General features: G+C 31.7%; 1 protein-coding gene across 1 annotated transcript; it reads left to right on the top strand.

Moving 5' to 3' along the window:
- The first annotated feature begins 13605 nt into the window (after positions 1-13605).
- On the top strand, positions 13606-16920 carry LOC104904711 (auxin-responsive protein IAA27). Its single transcript, XM_010693070.4, has 5 exons — positions 13606-14299; positions 14919-15148; positions 15681-15819; positions 16481-16542; positions 16656-16920. The coding sequence occupies exons 1-5, from the start codon at positions 13824-13826 to the stop codon at positions 16691-16693; spliced, it is 945 nt and encodes a 314-aa protein (XP_010691372.2). The 5' UTR covers positions 13606-13823; the 3' UTR covers positions 16694-16920.

Here is a 16920-nt window from a genome sequence, read left to right as displayed (position 1 = left end):
GAGTAGTTCGTGTGGTCTAAATGGGTATTTCTAGTTTCATGTTCAAATATGGTCAACCGTTATCGGTGGTGCCTTGCCGATGCGTTGTCGGTTCTCAGTAACGCAGTCAGTCAGTCACTTATCTATGTCGTACCCATTTTTTAAGTTTAGTTAAATCGTTTTTTGTTTTACCCGAATCTATGTTGTACCCATTTTTTTTGAAATTTTGATTTGAGCGTTTCTTATCCCCGTAACCGTCTCCATATCCGTTTCCGAGCTACATATTGTGTGACCAACTATTTTTAGAATCCTGGATCCGCCACTGTTAATTAGTGTCTTCTTTCTCATAGCTTTCAAGGTACATACTACCTTTCCTGAGTTGAGATCATCATAAAAAAATGAAACATCGACATTTTGTCCAAGGATCTTGCCTAAGCATACTTCCAATGAATGTCAATGTCCTACTTAGTATATGTCCATACCGTTGTTTGTAGTATTGTTGTTACAATTGTCAACTACTCGACCTAAATTAAACCAAGGTCGAAAATTTGTTATGTTAAAAGCATATTTGAATATTATTGTTGGGGTCGTGAATTTACATGGATGTTTTCATCAGTTCCCAACATATAAAAAACGGATATTCATTGCCAAAAATCGGCTTTATGTTAAATTGTACATTAATATTTTATGCTCGTGGCCCAATAAATGTCAGTTCTATCCTTCTTTTCTATGATGGTTATATTTCTATTATATAAGCCAAGGGGGAGTTATGGTGTCTCCTCTCAAAAAGACTTGTATACCCTTAATCTCACAACAAATAATAAAGAAAATATTTTCTTAATTCTTTCCTTGCTTACAAATATGGGTAATAAGAAAAAATATACATTACCGGAGATTAATACATAAAAATGTGCAAAAAGAGAGAACTCATAATTGAAATTATAAACTGGTGACTAAATCACATTTCAAACAATTACGAAAGCAAAGATTTACAGAGATTCTTGCTATATAAACTTTCAGTTGCAATAACAATTTTCAAATGACATGCATAAACAAACCATAAAATAATTAAGAAATTTCGAGAATGTTCTTTTTTTTTTTTTGAGCTCACGATCAGTTGAGATAATAAATAATTAAAGAGATAAACATACATCATTAAATAATATCAATATATAATTTTTTTTTATTGAAGCACTGTTCACCATAGTATGCCCAAAAATCTCAATTACCCAATGAATTTAGATTGAACTACTAATCATACAATACGCCTATAAATATATGTATTTTAAAATAATAAAAAAATAACCTAAATCATTGTAAGGAGAGTTGTTGAATTATTACCAAATACAAGATAAAACATCATATCTCGGTATAGTCCTTTATGGAAAACATTACTCTTTACACTAGAGCAGTGCAAATAAAATAATAATATATGACGCTCATCAATATTCGTCACAAATATTACACTCTTAAGTTAGCTTTTTAACACTTTTGATGTTAATATTAATTTTAATATACTGTCGCATGCATCGCGTGCATGTAATACTAGTCAGACCATATTGGAATTAGACCACATAGGCTAAAATTAAACCAGATAAGACATTTTGATTTCGATATACTCGTTATTTTTAGTATCTCGAAATTTTGTGTTGCATAGCATATAAATTTTGATATTTTGAAAACATACGTTGAAAGTCGAAAATAATTTTAACATAATACGCATTGTAACATTTATCCTCTTTCATATATTAGTAAAAATGTGATTAAATTAAAGTTCCACGTGGGTATAGGGTTGTTTAAAAGAAATACTATAAAATTTAATAGATTGATTCTAATTCCAAATTCAGACTAAAAACTAGCGAGTTAGTTGAGGTGCATCGGAAAAAGAGTTTACGAAAACATCTTACCAGGGTTGCTCCTGACATTTTGTAATACTCCATCCGTCCCAAAATATAGTTTCCATTTTCATTTTGGGTGTCCCAAAATATAGTTTCCATTTCCATATTTAGTTCCACATTTTTCCGTAATTTATCTAGAAAAACCGTGTCCCATCATTTATTTGCTTCTTAAATTTTGTTTTTTCCTTTATTTATTCAACCAAAATGTTACAATTAATGCTCTTTTACCAATTATTCTCCACTCTCTCCCCTAAAATTATCTTTTCCCATACAACATTTATTTAAATAAACAAAAAAATCTTTATTATCCCTCTTATATTCTACTTGCATAAATGATCGTGAAAAGAAAAATGGGAACTATATTTTGAGACGGGGAGTATATTTTAACGGAAATGAAAAAAAATTGTATATCAAGTTCGGAAATACAATACCAATTCGGAGCAATGCCCAAATCCAAATACTAGTTTAGAATAAAAATATAACAACTATTTCAACTGACCCTTTTAGATGGTAAGATCGTCATGACGTTCTTTTTTATAGTCCTCTTTTCGTGTTTCTTTTGCTGGACTGTCTATTTACTTGAGTTGGAGTCAACAAAAAGTCACCGATCGTGTTCCCCAATCCCCAACGACCATACACAAAGATGTGACTTGCATCTAAACCGTCAGATTAATTTAACATCATATCTGGATCGTTGGATCTAAATAGCACGCCCAATCAGCTTTAGTGCTGCAGCATAATTACCGTAGATACGGGCGTGGGTTACATGGGATTCAACCTGTCCACCGCAGACAGTGGTGCTGGTGCATGAGATATTCAAGCACGGTAAAAAAAAAAAAGTACAATCAGTGTTTTTATTACTGTAAAAAGTCACAATTTAGTACTGTGTAACTTTAATTTGTTGTTTAAACATTAAGGCTATGTTTAGTTCACCTGAAATTTCCTGATCTGATCTGAATTTATTTTTTCTGATCTGATCTGAACTTATTTTTTCTGATTACAAGATCTTATCTTTTAGATTTTTCTCAATATATAAGAAAAAATATAGTCATGTGGGGTCTTGTTTGATTCGTCTCGATGAGTATTTTATTAATATTCAATTATTATAATTTTTACTAATATGTAATGAAAGATATAATAATTTTTAAATATAAGCATGATCTGAACTGATCTGATCTGAACTTATTTTTTCTGATATGATCTGATCTGATTAGATCTGAAATAAGCAAAAATAAGGTGAACTGAACATAGCCTAAATCAAACAAAATAATTCTTGTTTGCGTTTTATAACGAAATCAGGCATGATGATGGTTTGGAATTTGACTTTTTGTTTACCTGATGTTTGAGCAGCTCGATACTTGAGTTTATGACTTTTTGCAACGATTAGTTATTAAGCCCGTGCGGTGCTATGTTCCGGGTAAGAAAAAATTTCATTTATTAATATAATACATTATGATAATAGCACTATATACAACTTAGTATAGTGGTTTAAGATTTTAGTATATGTATTGAGATCTCAGGATCAAATCCTATACTACTCAATTTACAAATTTTTTTACTGTACATGTATTACATGAACTAAAACCCCATAGGGAGAACGCCACGTGGCACAGTTTATTATTTATGCACGCCTTTTAATATATTTATATTGATATTGATAGATATATATGATTGCAGAGTAGATAATGAAACAAAGATTAAAAGTTAAATTACAAAAACCTGAAGCTAGTGTTGTTGTAATTATTAAGGACCTAAAGTTTCAAAATTTATCATTAAGGACCTTAAATTAGATATTTCCTCCGTTCTTTATTTATTCTTCTTATTTAGAATCTTTTTGAGAAAAAGGTCAAAGTATGATGAACAAATAGGAGCTGAAGGAGTATTAGTTATAATGATGGTAATAAAGTAACTTTAGGTCCTTAATGATAAAAAAAATCATAAATTTCAATTTTTTCTTAATATACATATATATATTTTTTTTTCTCGAGGAGTTAGGACAATGTATCAAACATGATTCAATTTATGCATTAGGTATCATATCCAAGACTTCACCAAGTACATTAGCTAGCATCCAAAATATATTTCTGTAATTTTAACGCCAAATAGTAACATAATCTTATAGAGAACTAGAGATTGTATGTAATGGTTCAAATAAAGATCTTAATGCATCAAGGTACAATATTAGGATTATGTACATTAAGTAATTAAATGAGAATGAATATGAGCTAATGAATTACTAGTATCAATTTGAAGGGTCGTCGATTAAATTTGTATTAAACTGTTCATTCTTTTTAGCTATTCATTATTTACAATTGATCGGAATACACTCCTCAAACATTTTTTTCCATTATTATTCAAAGCGTGGATTATGGACTAGATTGTGCACCCAAAAAGAACATACCATTAATATAAAAGAACACGAACTTTTTTCAACAACTTTTATACTTTAAAAAAGAACACACAGCTTAAAATTAAAGAACGTGTAAGTCTATATTTATAAAAGAATAAATGTTATAATGAAAAGAATAGAGGTGATCATTTTGGCCCGGCCCGCTAGCCCGGCCAGGCCCGTTTTTGGGCCGGGTTTTGGGCAGAATTTTTCGGCCCGCGGGCCGGGCCCGGCCCGACCCGGTCATTTTTTTTTGTTTTTGGGCAGGCTTTGGGCAAGCTAAAAACGACTTTTTAGTCTATTTTTTGGCCCGGCCCGTTTTGGCCCGCAAAAGCCCGGCCCGAAATAGCGGGCTTTGGACACAAAAATTCGACCCGAATTTAGACCCGGCCCGACCAATGGGCAATTTTTTTTGGCCACGGCCCGACCCGAACCCGGCCCGGCCCGGCCCATGATCACCTCTAGAAAAGAACATATAGTAAATGAACATCTACACTTAAGATAAAAGAACATATACCTTTTAAATTTAAATTTGAAAAAAGAATCTTTACTTATAAAATTTAAGGAAACAAATAACAATAATTTTTTAAAATTATAGTACCTAAAAATGATAAAACGACGTAGTTTAGAAAAGGGTGCACCATGCTCTACATGCACTTGGGTGTATGTACTTATTTGCGTTATTATTAACATTAGCTTTTGGGTTATAAAAAATTGAAGAACAAAAGAAAAAGAAAAAGAAAAAAGAAAAAAGAAAAAAGAAAAGAGAACTGTTCTTTTTTATAATTGAGGGCCTAATGTTTATAAACTTTTAATATCATTTTTTTATTAACACCGTTATGACTCCTGTGAAAAAAAAAAAAAAAAAAAAACACCGCTATAACCACATCCATTTGGAGGTCCTTGACAGTTTGAAATTTTAGCTCCATAACCAATTAAAAAAAAACCCAAACTTTAGGTCCTTATTCATGTGTAAATTATATACTTAATTTCATGCTAATAAATTGAAATTAAGCATCACCTTTTGCTATTATGTGAAGGAAATCAGTCATCTGCCTTATTCTTTGACATTCACGGGGCTAGCTCATCATTCCTAGCTTACACCTTCTAACTAGGAAACTAGTATTTTTGATCGGGCGATAACCGGTCAGTTTTAATTATCAAATATATTATTATTCATAAATTTTATAATTGATTATATTATCTTTTCACATTATTTACTTGTCTAGTGCGAAATTAAAAAACGAACGTTATTTATGACATGATAAGTTTTTTTTAAAAAAATTCTAAGGAGCTGGGGTTAAAAATAACAATTTAGAATTTGGATAAGAAAATGTTATCACTTAAACAAAGACTTAAAGATCAAAAAGTTTGTCTATATGTTTTTATGATTACATATAATTATAAGACTTTATTATGTTTTACTTTGAAACATTAAGCATTGAAATTGTAATGAAATAGTGGTTAAACTATCACATTTAATTTCAAAGGTCATGTGTATTTTTTTATTGAGATCCTAAATGTGTATTAGAAACTTGAGTACAGTGCCACGTGGCACCGTTCCTTTGATAATAGGAACCCTTGATAAAAGGTATAAGAAACTCTTGTTCAAGGTGACAATTGTAAACGAAATTATAAAATATAAATCAATTTCATAATTTCTCGCATGGTCTCTCTTTTACCTTTGAATTAACTCATCCAAGCCCTTTTCATCACCCAAAGCGTTGTTAAAATCCCGATCCGAATCTTACGATTCTACGATTTTACGATCCTGGAGGACCTCACCGATCCCGATCCTACGTAGGATCTTAATTTTGTAGGATCTTTCGATCCTGCTCAACCACAAAAAATCACATGGTAGGATCTTAACACGATTCTACGATCCTACGACTCTACGATCCGATCCTACCATATAAAAATCATAAAGTAATTTCACATATTATATTTCTCCTATTAGATTTTGATCGCATGTTACTTCAATCTTATTGTATTGAAAAACTATCATCATTTTCTAACTAAGAAAATCATTACTAATATGTGTAAACTTTTAACATGAGGTTCTCACCATATTTTAGTATAATTATCTCTATTTCACCGAATTGCAGGATCTTACGATCCTACGATCCGATCCCACCGATTCGATTCTACCAGCCCCTACGATCCAAAGTAGGATCCCGATCCTGATAACATTCGGCATTACAACAATATGTAACTATCAATAATTTGAACTATATATCAAGAATTATTAAATGATGAAAGATATATGTAATTACTAATCAAATAACAACTATATACAACAAAGTAAACCTTCATTATTTAAGGATCAACCAATATATTGTCATTAGATGTTTTTTTTATATTAATAAATTCTTAGGTATTTAAATCATTTTCAAACAATCATGTTCTTTACTTAAAAAACAAAACAAAACAAAACCAATTTTCTGCTCCAAATAATCGTGTTATATTTTCAGCTTCTATGATACGTACCTTGTAGTGGAATCTTTGTTTTTCTCCAGTTCATTCAAACACCAAAATCAATACAACTTTATATATAGTAGTAAATAAATTTAGGCCCGTTTGGTAGGGCGTAAAATATTTTCAGTGTAAAATGATTTTCATGGAAAACAATTTACAATGGAAAACACAATTCCAAAATTAGTTTTCCGTTGTTTGGTTCGATGTAAGAAAAATGATGAAATGAAAGGAAAATGAAAGGGAAAGTAAGAGATAGTGAGAGGAGTGTACAAGAGAGATAAGGAAAATAGTTTTCCTTCATTTTGTAAGGAAAATGGTTTTCCATCATTGGGAGAGTAATTTTACCCCAAGGGAAAATGGTTTTACACTCTTTTGCCAACCAAACAATGTAAAACTGAAAATAGAGGAAAACAGTTTTCCGAGAAAACGTTTTACACCCTACCAAACGGAGCCTTAACAATACTACAGTTAAATCAACTGTAAATTTTCCCACTAAAATCTCTCCTATACACCAGAAATGCCTGAATCAATTTTACACAATCAGATTCAATTAAGATTCAGAGAGAAAGACAACAAAACGACAGTGTTCTTGAATCAAGAAAAAAACCTGAACCCATAAAATATTAAAAAAGCAGAAAATCTGGCGTTTTTTACGCTGATTGTTTATAATTTCTAGAACTTTGGAACTATATTGTCTCTTTTAGTAAAACCCTTCACTACTTTCTCCTTGTAATTTCGTAATCTTTACTATAAATATTCATGAATATAATTTTGTCATGGTATTGCTATTTTTTGCAAAACTCTATAAAGTCCTTTGTAAGCGTGTGTTTTTGCTGTCAAATTGCGACGTGTGTTTGGATTGTAGGAAAAATGTTTTAATGAGTAAAATCTTTAAGATCTTTTTTTGGTACTACAAGTATAACTTAGTACTGTAAAAGTTTGTATTATTAGTTGTTTGTTTATTTAAATTTGAGAGTAAAAAACAAATTGTGGTAATATTAGTAGTAGTACTAGTATTTCAGAGCTTCATGTTTGTTATGTCACTCTCTCACACGAGTTGTTACTTTCTTTGTGTGTTGATTAGTACTCCAAACATGTCGTAATGGCCATGCATGCAGGATGCATGCATGATTATGATACTAGATAGACTAGTTTATTTATTAGCAGATTGCAAGTTTATATATATTTGGAAAATTTTCGAATATTCATGGATGAACGACTCTCGATTAATTGGTAGTAACCGATTGATATTTTGTTTAACTTATTTCTACTTATTTCCAAATAAATTAAGAAAATTGTATTCTTAAAAAGTTTACATAAGTTTAAAAAAAATTTGAAAAGTTGATAAAAGTTCATTAAAGCGAAGATTAGATAAGAAAACTATTTTGCTATGGATACTCCTCGATGGTTTTAGTAGACATGAATTATTGAATAACACTATGATTGTATAGTTAATTATGTAGGAATTAAAGTGTCTAATTGTATTGCAATAATCATTAGGAATTAGGATGACACTCTAGCGTTCAAAGCTTATCCATTGATGTTGATATGAGGTGGGTAAACGAAAGGAAGACAAAACTTGTCTACATATAGATTTGATTGTTGGCGTAATTGCGTAAATCTATATAAACTGGCTTGTCTCTGTTGGAAGGTTGTGTCAAACAACAATATGATACAAGGGTTTGCCGTTTGCATAAGTGCAAAATTGAATCTTATCAGCAATCGTGGTTTTTCCATAGTAAAATTATATTTTGATCTAATCTAATATGTATTTGTTTTTTTTGAGTTCTACATATTTTACTTCCCTATATACAAATATTACATTGGAAAAGGTATTTTTAGTGCTTACTTGCCCACGTTACACTCTTAGAATTTGCATTGTTTTATTCAAGTTATGGAAGCGAATGAACTATAAATGAATGGATGATTGGAGTGGAATGGTAACGAAATTTGTTTCTTTTATTGAATGTTTGGTTCAAGTCTTGGGATGAAAGAGAATGATTATCATTATCACACCAATAAATGAATATTGTTACTTGATGAGGAAGAAAAAGTAACAAATTAGGAGAATCTATTACCACCACGTAGTGGACTAGATTGAGAAAGGGTTGAACCTAACAGAAGAAATGGAGTATACGTAGGTATTTGATTCCGTTTATTTGAATCTAAAAATGTTAGCATGCTCATAGAATCTAACTCTCAAAGCTTATCATCTCCAAGTGACTATAATATTCCATTGGCTCGTTAAAAGTTAAATTGATATAGTAAGATTCAAATATGCAATTTATGAATGAAAACAGTTTGCGTTCGATAATGATTATTTATGAACTCAACATTGTGATATAAGCATTCAATGTTGAGTTCATAAATAATGTGGTTTATATGCGTCTTTTTTTATGGCGTGACATGTAAAAATAAGACATTGACTCACCCATAACCCTAATACTATATTAATTATAAAGGTTTACACCATACTATATATTACTACTAGCCTTCATATGCACGCGATGCGTGCGTTAATTTCAAAAGTTGTTATTCTATTAGATACTCCATTCATACTTTATTTATGATTAAACTTAAATGTGAAAAATTCAACAGTTAGATGAATTTGGATATATTAATTCGCTAATGTAAAAAAATAAAAAGGTTGTGAGTGATTGTTAACATTGATTTTTTGTGAATGAATATTGAATAGAAAGAACAAAAATAATGAGTTGGTTTAACTAAATTAAAGAGTATCAAAGGTAGTGAATGTTCAGACTTTTCATATGCACGTTATGTATGCCATATCTTTTTTTATAAGGTATAAATATTTTGTCCATTTAATTTTTGATTGAAGTATTTGATGCATATACCATTTTAAACTTGTTTTAAATGGCAAGTTGGAATGAGAATTTTTAAATGATTTGCTTTCGTAATTTTTTTTCATTCCACTAATTAGATCATTAAGGGTATTTTAGTCACTTCAAAGGAGGACACCACACCTCCTCCCTTGGCTTATATAATAGAGATTAAGTAATTATGATTACGCCTCCTCAATTTATACAAGGAAAATCACATGCAAATTGAATATTAAAATCTCAAAACACAATCCATATATACCAACTTTCTTGCAATATGTAAATGAAAATCTTATTTTATCATATTATAAATATAGCACTAGGGCTCCACTATTATGACCCTCACAACAATGACCTAACACTTGAAAAAAAACCATATAGATATGAGTGTCACTTTTCAATAATTATGTGTCATTTTATAGGTGTATGTCGTTATTTAAGAAATTGTATCATTTACAATTTTCGACGTCTAACTCAATATATGAAATAAAAATAAATTTTAAAGTCACATAAAAAAAAAAAAGTTAGAAATTGCGTAGTACTCCCTCCGTTTCCTAAAGATCTTCCCACTTACTGTTCCTACAGATACCAAGGAAAATCAAGTTGTGTGAGGCATGGTGTGAGTAAAGTAGGAGAGAGAAAGGGGTTAAGATAAATAACAAATAAAAAGGGGTTAAAGTAGGAGAGAGAAAGGGAGTAAATTGAATTAATAATGTAATGGTGGACCATATGATAGTGACATGAGAGGGTAAATAGAGAAATTTGTTTTGCCAAATAAGAAATAAAGCAAAAGAGGGAAGATCTTTTGGAAACACCCTTAAACGGAAAGAGGGAAGATCTTTAGGAAACGGAGGGAGTATAAGGTTTGATCCTGAGACCTCAAGTATATATACGATACTAAAATTTTAACCACCAAGCTAAGTTGTATTTTGTATTATTATTATAAAGTATTATATTAATAAATGAAATTTTTTCTTACTTGAAGCATAGCTCGGACCTAATAACTAATTTATATTTAAAAGTCATTTTTCAAGTATCTGTGTCCTTTTCATAACATATCAATGTTTATTTCAAAACTCCAATGTCATGTGCCAAAAGTTAGTCATACAATGTGATCATGTCAATTTTCAGTCATTTTGTGTCATTTTAAAAAGATGTTTGTCCTATTTGTTGGGTTACACCCAAAGTTTGGATCATGCAAGTATTTACAATAAAACTATTAATGACACAAAATGATTCATAACCATTAGATTTCTGATCCATTGATCCATAATGCTCCTCAGCCTATCTATAATTGAGGAAGATGATAGTAGTTATGGAAATAATACTAATGATACAAAAATGATCATCACATTTAGACTTGAGCGATCCAACAACAGAAAGTGGTTTACGCACTAAAAAAATGCTGAAAAAGGATGTTCTATTGTGAGAAATAAATAAGAGGTACTATAAACTATATATTTTTTCGTGAAATATATACAATACATTATCCGACTAGAAACCCAAAGCGACATGATTCAAAATCGAAAATCAAAATTTTGTTGGATCAATATGATTCTAATAATTAGCTTGAATGGTTAAACTCTAATATTGAGTTGACTAAATTTAAACACCATTAATCCAAAATATAATCTAAAATCAAAAAATTCGACCCCGAACTAAAAGAACATACCCAATATAACCCCAACTATAGTTCTATACAACAAAATATATGTTGTTACTTTGTTATTAAGTGTTGTTATTCTTACACTTTATGAATTAATAATACCTCATGTGGTCTTCTTTAGTGCAAAGGGTCAAACTAGACTTGAACATGTATCCGGCCTATTAACGGGCTTGTCTCGTGGGCTTTGGGCACCGTCGGGTCGTGACGGACCTCAATTTCTCAGATTTTGTCCACGGCCCGGCCTAAGCCCACGGATCGGCAGTCTCGTGTCTCTCGCGAGCTTGACCCATGTTTTGTTTTGTTTTGTTTTGTTTTGTTTTTGGCAATTTTAGACTAAAAATAAAGAAAAGGAGCATTTGGCTTGTGGGCCATATAGGCAGGCTCGTGCGGGAATGGACCAAAATAAAATTTCTTGATCGTGATAGGCCCACGTCCCACATAATGGACAACTAGCCGGGCCTTGAGCGGGCTCGTGCCGACTCGGCCCATGCCCACCTCTAGGACAAACCATCATATAGTTAATACTAGTTAATACATTAACCTATACTCTTGGGAAATGTGATTACATAGCGAGAATAGTGATTTGCAAGTTAAGATGTAGAAAAAAACAAGCAAAGTTTAAGATTAGAAGAATACTTAAGATCATAAAACCAAGAACCACATACGGATAAAAAGGTTTTTATGCCGGAAATTCTGCAGTAAGTTGTCGGTGCTAATTGTCTGCTAAATACTCCTCAAATGGTAAGACAAAGAATATAAAAAAAAAGACACTGGTCCAATCTCCCAACAATTAATAAACAAATGAAAAAAAGAATATGCTAAAGGTTTTATATGATGATGAAGGAACAACACCTGCTGCTCAGACTACTCCTTTTTTTTCTTTACATTTTTCATTTCTTTTATCATTTTTCTTTCCCTTAAACCTTTTTCCAGTTGTTCCCCCCTTTTTTTGCAAAGAATTCCCACTTTATTTTATTTATTTCATTTCATTCTCTATCCATCATTACAACAACAACACCTTTACACTATTTTATGGGTTTATTTAAACTGAATTGAACTAAAATTGATAAACATAATTAGCTAAATTGAAGTGAATTGAACTGAAATTGTTAGTTCTTGAGCACAGTTTTATTTCAGTTCAGTTCAACTATTTCATCTCACAGTTTCAGTTAAGTTCAACTCAGCTACTTTCCTCGGTTTATTTCAGCTCGGCCCAAAATGACAGAATCTTAGTCTTAATATATATTGAACTAAACTGGTTATGAGCACAGTTTCATTTCAGTTCAGTTTAACTACTTTTAATCTTACACTTTTAGTTAAATCCAACTACTTTGCTCTATTTATTTCAATTCAGTTCAGCTCAAAATAACATAACCTTAGGACATGTTCTCCCCAGCTTATTTTCAGTTCAGTTCAATTCAGTTTAGCTCAGTTCAGTTCAGTTCAGTTCAGTTCAACTCAATTCAGTTCAGTTCAGCTTAGCTCCATTCTTTTATAACCATTTTGTTAAATATTATTATTATGTTGGTCTAATTTATTTTAATAAATTAATATAAATAATATAAAATAATTATTATTAATTATCATTATTATCATTAATTATCATTATTATTATTAATAATTTATGATCATTAATATTATTTTATTTATAACTATTATTTAAAAATATCCAAAAATACTATTATTATTATTCATCATTATTACTTATCATTATAGTAATTATTTAATATTCATATTGTTATTGTTTAAATATTAATTATATATTTATTACATTCAATCTAATTCAATTCAGTTTAATTCAGTTCAATTCAGTTAAGTTAAGTTAAGTTCAGCTCAGTTCAGTCCAACTATTTTATACCGAAAAGAGTTAGGGCATGTTCTCCTCAACTTATTTTCAGTTCAGTTCAGTTCAAATCAGTTCACTTTAGTTCAGCTCTTGACAATAGTTTTACTATCACATATCATTATTCATTTCAGTTCAGTTCAGTACAATTCAGTTCAGTTCAGATCAATTCAGATAAGTTGTTTTATGCCGAAGGGAACATGCCCTTAGTCTTAATATACTTCCTCCGTTTTTTATTAGATGTTACACTTTTCAAATCACGGACTCCTAGGTAATTTTTGGAGAGGAGAGAGATAGAGAGCATGAAAAAAAAGGATCCCATGTGAGCATGTGGTAGGAGAGAGATAGAGAGAATTTATTACCCAAAATAAAAATGTAACATCTAATTCAAAACTTCCTAAAATAGAAAGTGTAACATCTAAAAAAAACGGAGGAAGTAATTTAAAGTCGGCTGATATAAATCGTCATAAGAAATCATTTCACGACTACTTAACTTAATTCATCATTAAAAGAAATAAAAATTTGGAGGGGGCAAAGAGCTACAGAAAGGCCAAAGAAGGTTCTTTTCTGCATCAAATCCAGTTTTTAATAAGTGCATATCTTGTGCTCTTTCTCTCTCTTACTACCCAGTTTTTACATTATATTCTCTCTCATCTTCTTTTTCTACATTCACTTGTTACAAGGTTTTCTTTACTGGGTTTTCTGTAATTCAAAGTGCTGAACTTTAAGTTTAATGTCTAGGCCATTAGAACATGATTACATAGGTTTATCAGAGGTTTCTTCCATGGAAAACTCTGTTAAACTTCTCTCTCCAAAACCATCTTCTTTCTCTTCAAAACGCAGTGCTTTGAAGACTGAGTTGAGTCTTGGGTTACCAGGTTGTGAGTCACCTGAAAGGAAACCTCTTTCTGGGGTTACTATTTTTGGTAAGGATTTTGAAGGAAATACCCAAAATGGGTACTCAATTGGGTCACCTAAGGGTTTTGCTTCAGGGGCAAAAAGGGGTTTTTCTGATGCAATTGATGGTTGTGAAAAATGGGTTTTTTCTATTAATGGAAAATCTGACACTAATTTGAGTAAAGATGGTAAGAATTTTAGTGGTGTTGAGAATAACAATGCCCAGAAATTGGTTTCTTCATCTCCTAATTCTGTTCAGGAAAAGCAGCCTCAAGTTTCTGCTAATGAAAATGGTAGTGCTCCTGCTGCAAAGTGAGTTGTCAACTTTTTATTTATTTTTCATTGTTTGTGATTTTATATATGGTCATATTTATGCTTGATTTGATACAACTTATTTGTGCTGGTGAATTTATAATCATAGGGATGTTTTTTTTTCTATGTTTATAACATTTTTCTGATTGTATATTGGACAACAAATGTTGTATATGGACTTATGGAGTCATAGATGTTATGTATGGAATGATAGGAATCACATAGTATCTTGTTAGTATATGAAAATCAAGGTATAATCATCCTGTCACTTGTCAGCTATATTTGTATATATCTTTTGGGATGCCTATGTAAGTAGAAGGATCTCTGTTGCTTTCGACGAAACGAAGTTGTTTTAAACCCTTTAATCTAAGGGAAATATAGGTGTTTTGAGGTGAAGTGAGGAGTTCATGTAATATTAAATGAGGGAACAAGTGTAATGGAAAGTTGAGAAAAGGTAGGAGAAGTGAAGAGTGTTACAGTTTTGATAACTCAATGAACAATATATATGACCATGTATTATCATACAGCTATCCTGCCTAATGTAATTCAATTCTGATGCTCCCACTTCCATAAATTTCCTTTTGTGTATGTGGAGTATTGAGACATTGTTTTTCAACAGAGCACAGGTTGTGGGGTGGCCACCAATTCGATCTTTCCGCAAGAATACTCTAGCTTCTACTTCTGTGAAGAACAACGAGCAGACGGAGGAGAAAACAGCGGCTGCTTGCAACTATGTCAAGGTTAGCATGGATGGTGCTCCATACTTGAGGAAGGTTGATCTTCAAACCTATAGAAACTATATGGAACTCTCTTCTGCTCTAGAGAAAATGTTTAACTGCTTTATATCAGGTATATGTTCTTTCTTCATCTTAAATTTGTTTTGTTCTTTCTTTCAGTAGTCTAGTTATTAATGATCATTTCATCAGGGAACATGAATATTGCTATTTCCACCTTCATTTAAAACAAGATAGATATCCATGTGGAATTCCTTTGTAAAAACAATTGAGTAATAGATGAAACTGTAATGAAAAGTCTTGGTTCTGAGGGGTAAGTACTTGATTGTTCAGAACTTCAGATCCATCAGACTCTTACCTCGATACGTATTCAAACGAATGAATATGAATCCATCACTCTCCTCTTCCATTATCTTCTATCTGCTTATCCAAACATGTTGTTAGTGTCTGTCAAGCACATACATGCGTGGCAGCATTAGACCCGTACTGTTTTCTCGGGTTATGTGTGGATCTGGAAGCATTAATATCTCAGGTGGACTTGATGATGATATGATATAGTATAGTGAGTTTCCATACCATACATGATCCTTTTGACATTATCTCAGATAAGTAGAAGTTGACCTTATTTATTAATGGTTATGGTCCAGGTCAGTATGGTTCAAATGGGAATGGAAAGAAGGATGGGATGGGTGAGAGCCATTCAACAGATCTCCAAAATGCTGAATATGTGCTGACATACGAAGACAAGGATGGTGATTGGATGTTAGTTGGTGATGTCCCATGGAGGTGAGTGCTGTTCATTCTAAATCTCTTTTCATAATAAACTTCATTTTGCTTTGAAATAAGTGCCTTTTGGCGAGGCCTGTTGGCCGCATATGTCTCTTCGCTAAATTTTCTAGTTGTCAAATACATAAACATCAAAGTTATGTAAATAATGTTGACATAATGATTGATTTCGTGATAGGATCTGTACCACTTAGAAAATTACCTGGTTTAAGATGATAGGAGTATGATCACGAGCATTGTGATAACCTGGACCGATTTGTTTTGCTATTAGTCTAATTGCTTCCTATTTCCTGATTCTGAATGAACTAGTCGTATATGGCACAACCCTATGGGGCCCGATAAGGGGATCCGACCCAAACAGAAACCTTCGTCAATTAGACTGATAACTGAGAGTGTTATCCATAAGGAATCATCACAATCCCCATTGAGCTCCCACTTGATTTTCATTACTGTACTAATTGTGATTCAATCTTCTCTAGGTGTGTAAATTTGTGTGATACTACTTACTAGTGCTGCCACAATTTGATGTGCATAACATCATTTTTTGACATGACATACTTATCTATTATAGATATATGGCTAATCATAGTTATTGGGTACATTCGGATGATTTTTCACAATGTTCTGATGGTAGTTCTGATTAAGTGTTTCCCTATAACAGGATGTTCACAGAGAACTGCAGGAAACTCCGGATCATGAAAGGGTCAGAAGCTATTGGACTAGGTATGTCATGTACTCATGTCAAATAGTGATTAAAGGCTTACTTGTTTGAGAATTGAGGTTTGATGTCGCTCAAAGATACGTGTTCTTCACGTTCGACAAACTGTTGTTTGCAGCTCCAAATGCAGCTGAAAAGTGTAAGACTGAAGCCTGAGAATAGTTGCAGGCAGCACCTAAGGAACTAAACAAGGAGGCACTAGTGGAACACAGGGAGCCTTCAAGAGGTTTTGAAAAGTAGGGAGTGTTGTGAGTTAACTAGATTTTTATGGTTGTGAAAAATTATTGTGTACTAGATAACATACATTATTGTAGACTATTTAAGCTCTTATATTGACCTACTGAATTTGGGTGTGCATAAATCAATCCCTCTCTTTTATGGTA

Source organism: Beta vulgaris, chromosome 9, assembly GCF_026745355.1.
Source record: "Beta vulgaris subsp. vulgaris cultivar EL10 chromosome 9, EL10.2, whole genome shotgun sequence".
Lineage (NCBI taxonomy): Eukaryota > Viridiplantae > Streptophyta > Magnoliopsida > Caryophyllales > Amaranthaceae > Beta > Beta vulgaris.
Note: the sequence above shows the minus strand (reverse complement) of the source record. Positions and strands in the feature narration are given on the sequence as shown.

Coding starts and splice junctions, on each gene's coding strand:
- LOC104904711 (XM_010693070.4), top strand. CDS start 13,824: ATGTCTAGGCCATTAGAACATGATTACATAGGTTTATCAGAGGTTTCT. Junction 14,300..14,918: donor GGTAGTGCTCCTGCTGCAAA/GTGAGTTGTCAA, acceptor GTTTTTCAACAG/AGCACAGGTTGTGGGGTGGC. Junction 15,820..16,480: donor GTTGGTGATGTCCCATGGAG/GTGAGTGCTGTT, acceptor TCCCTATAACAG/GATGTTCACAGAGAACTGCA.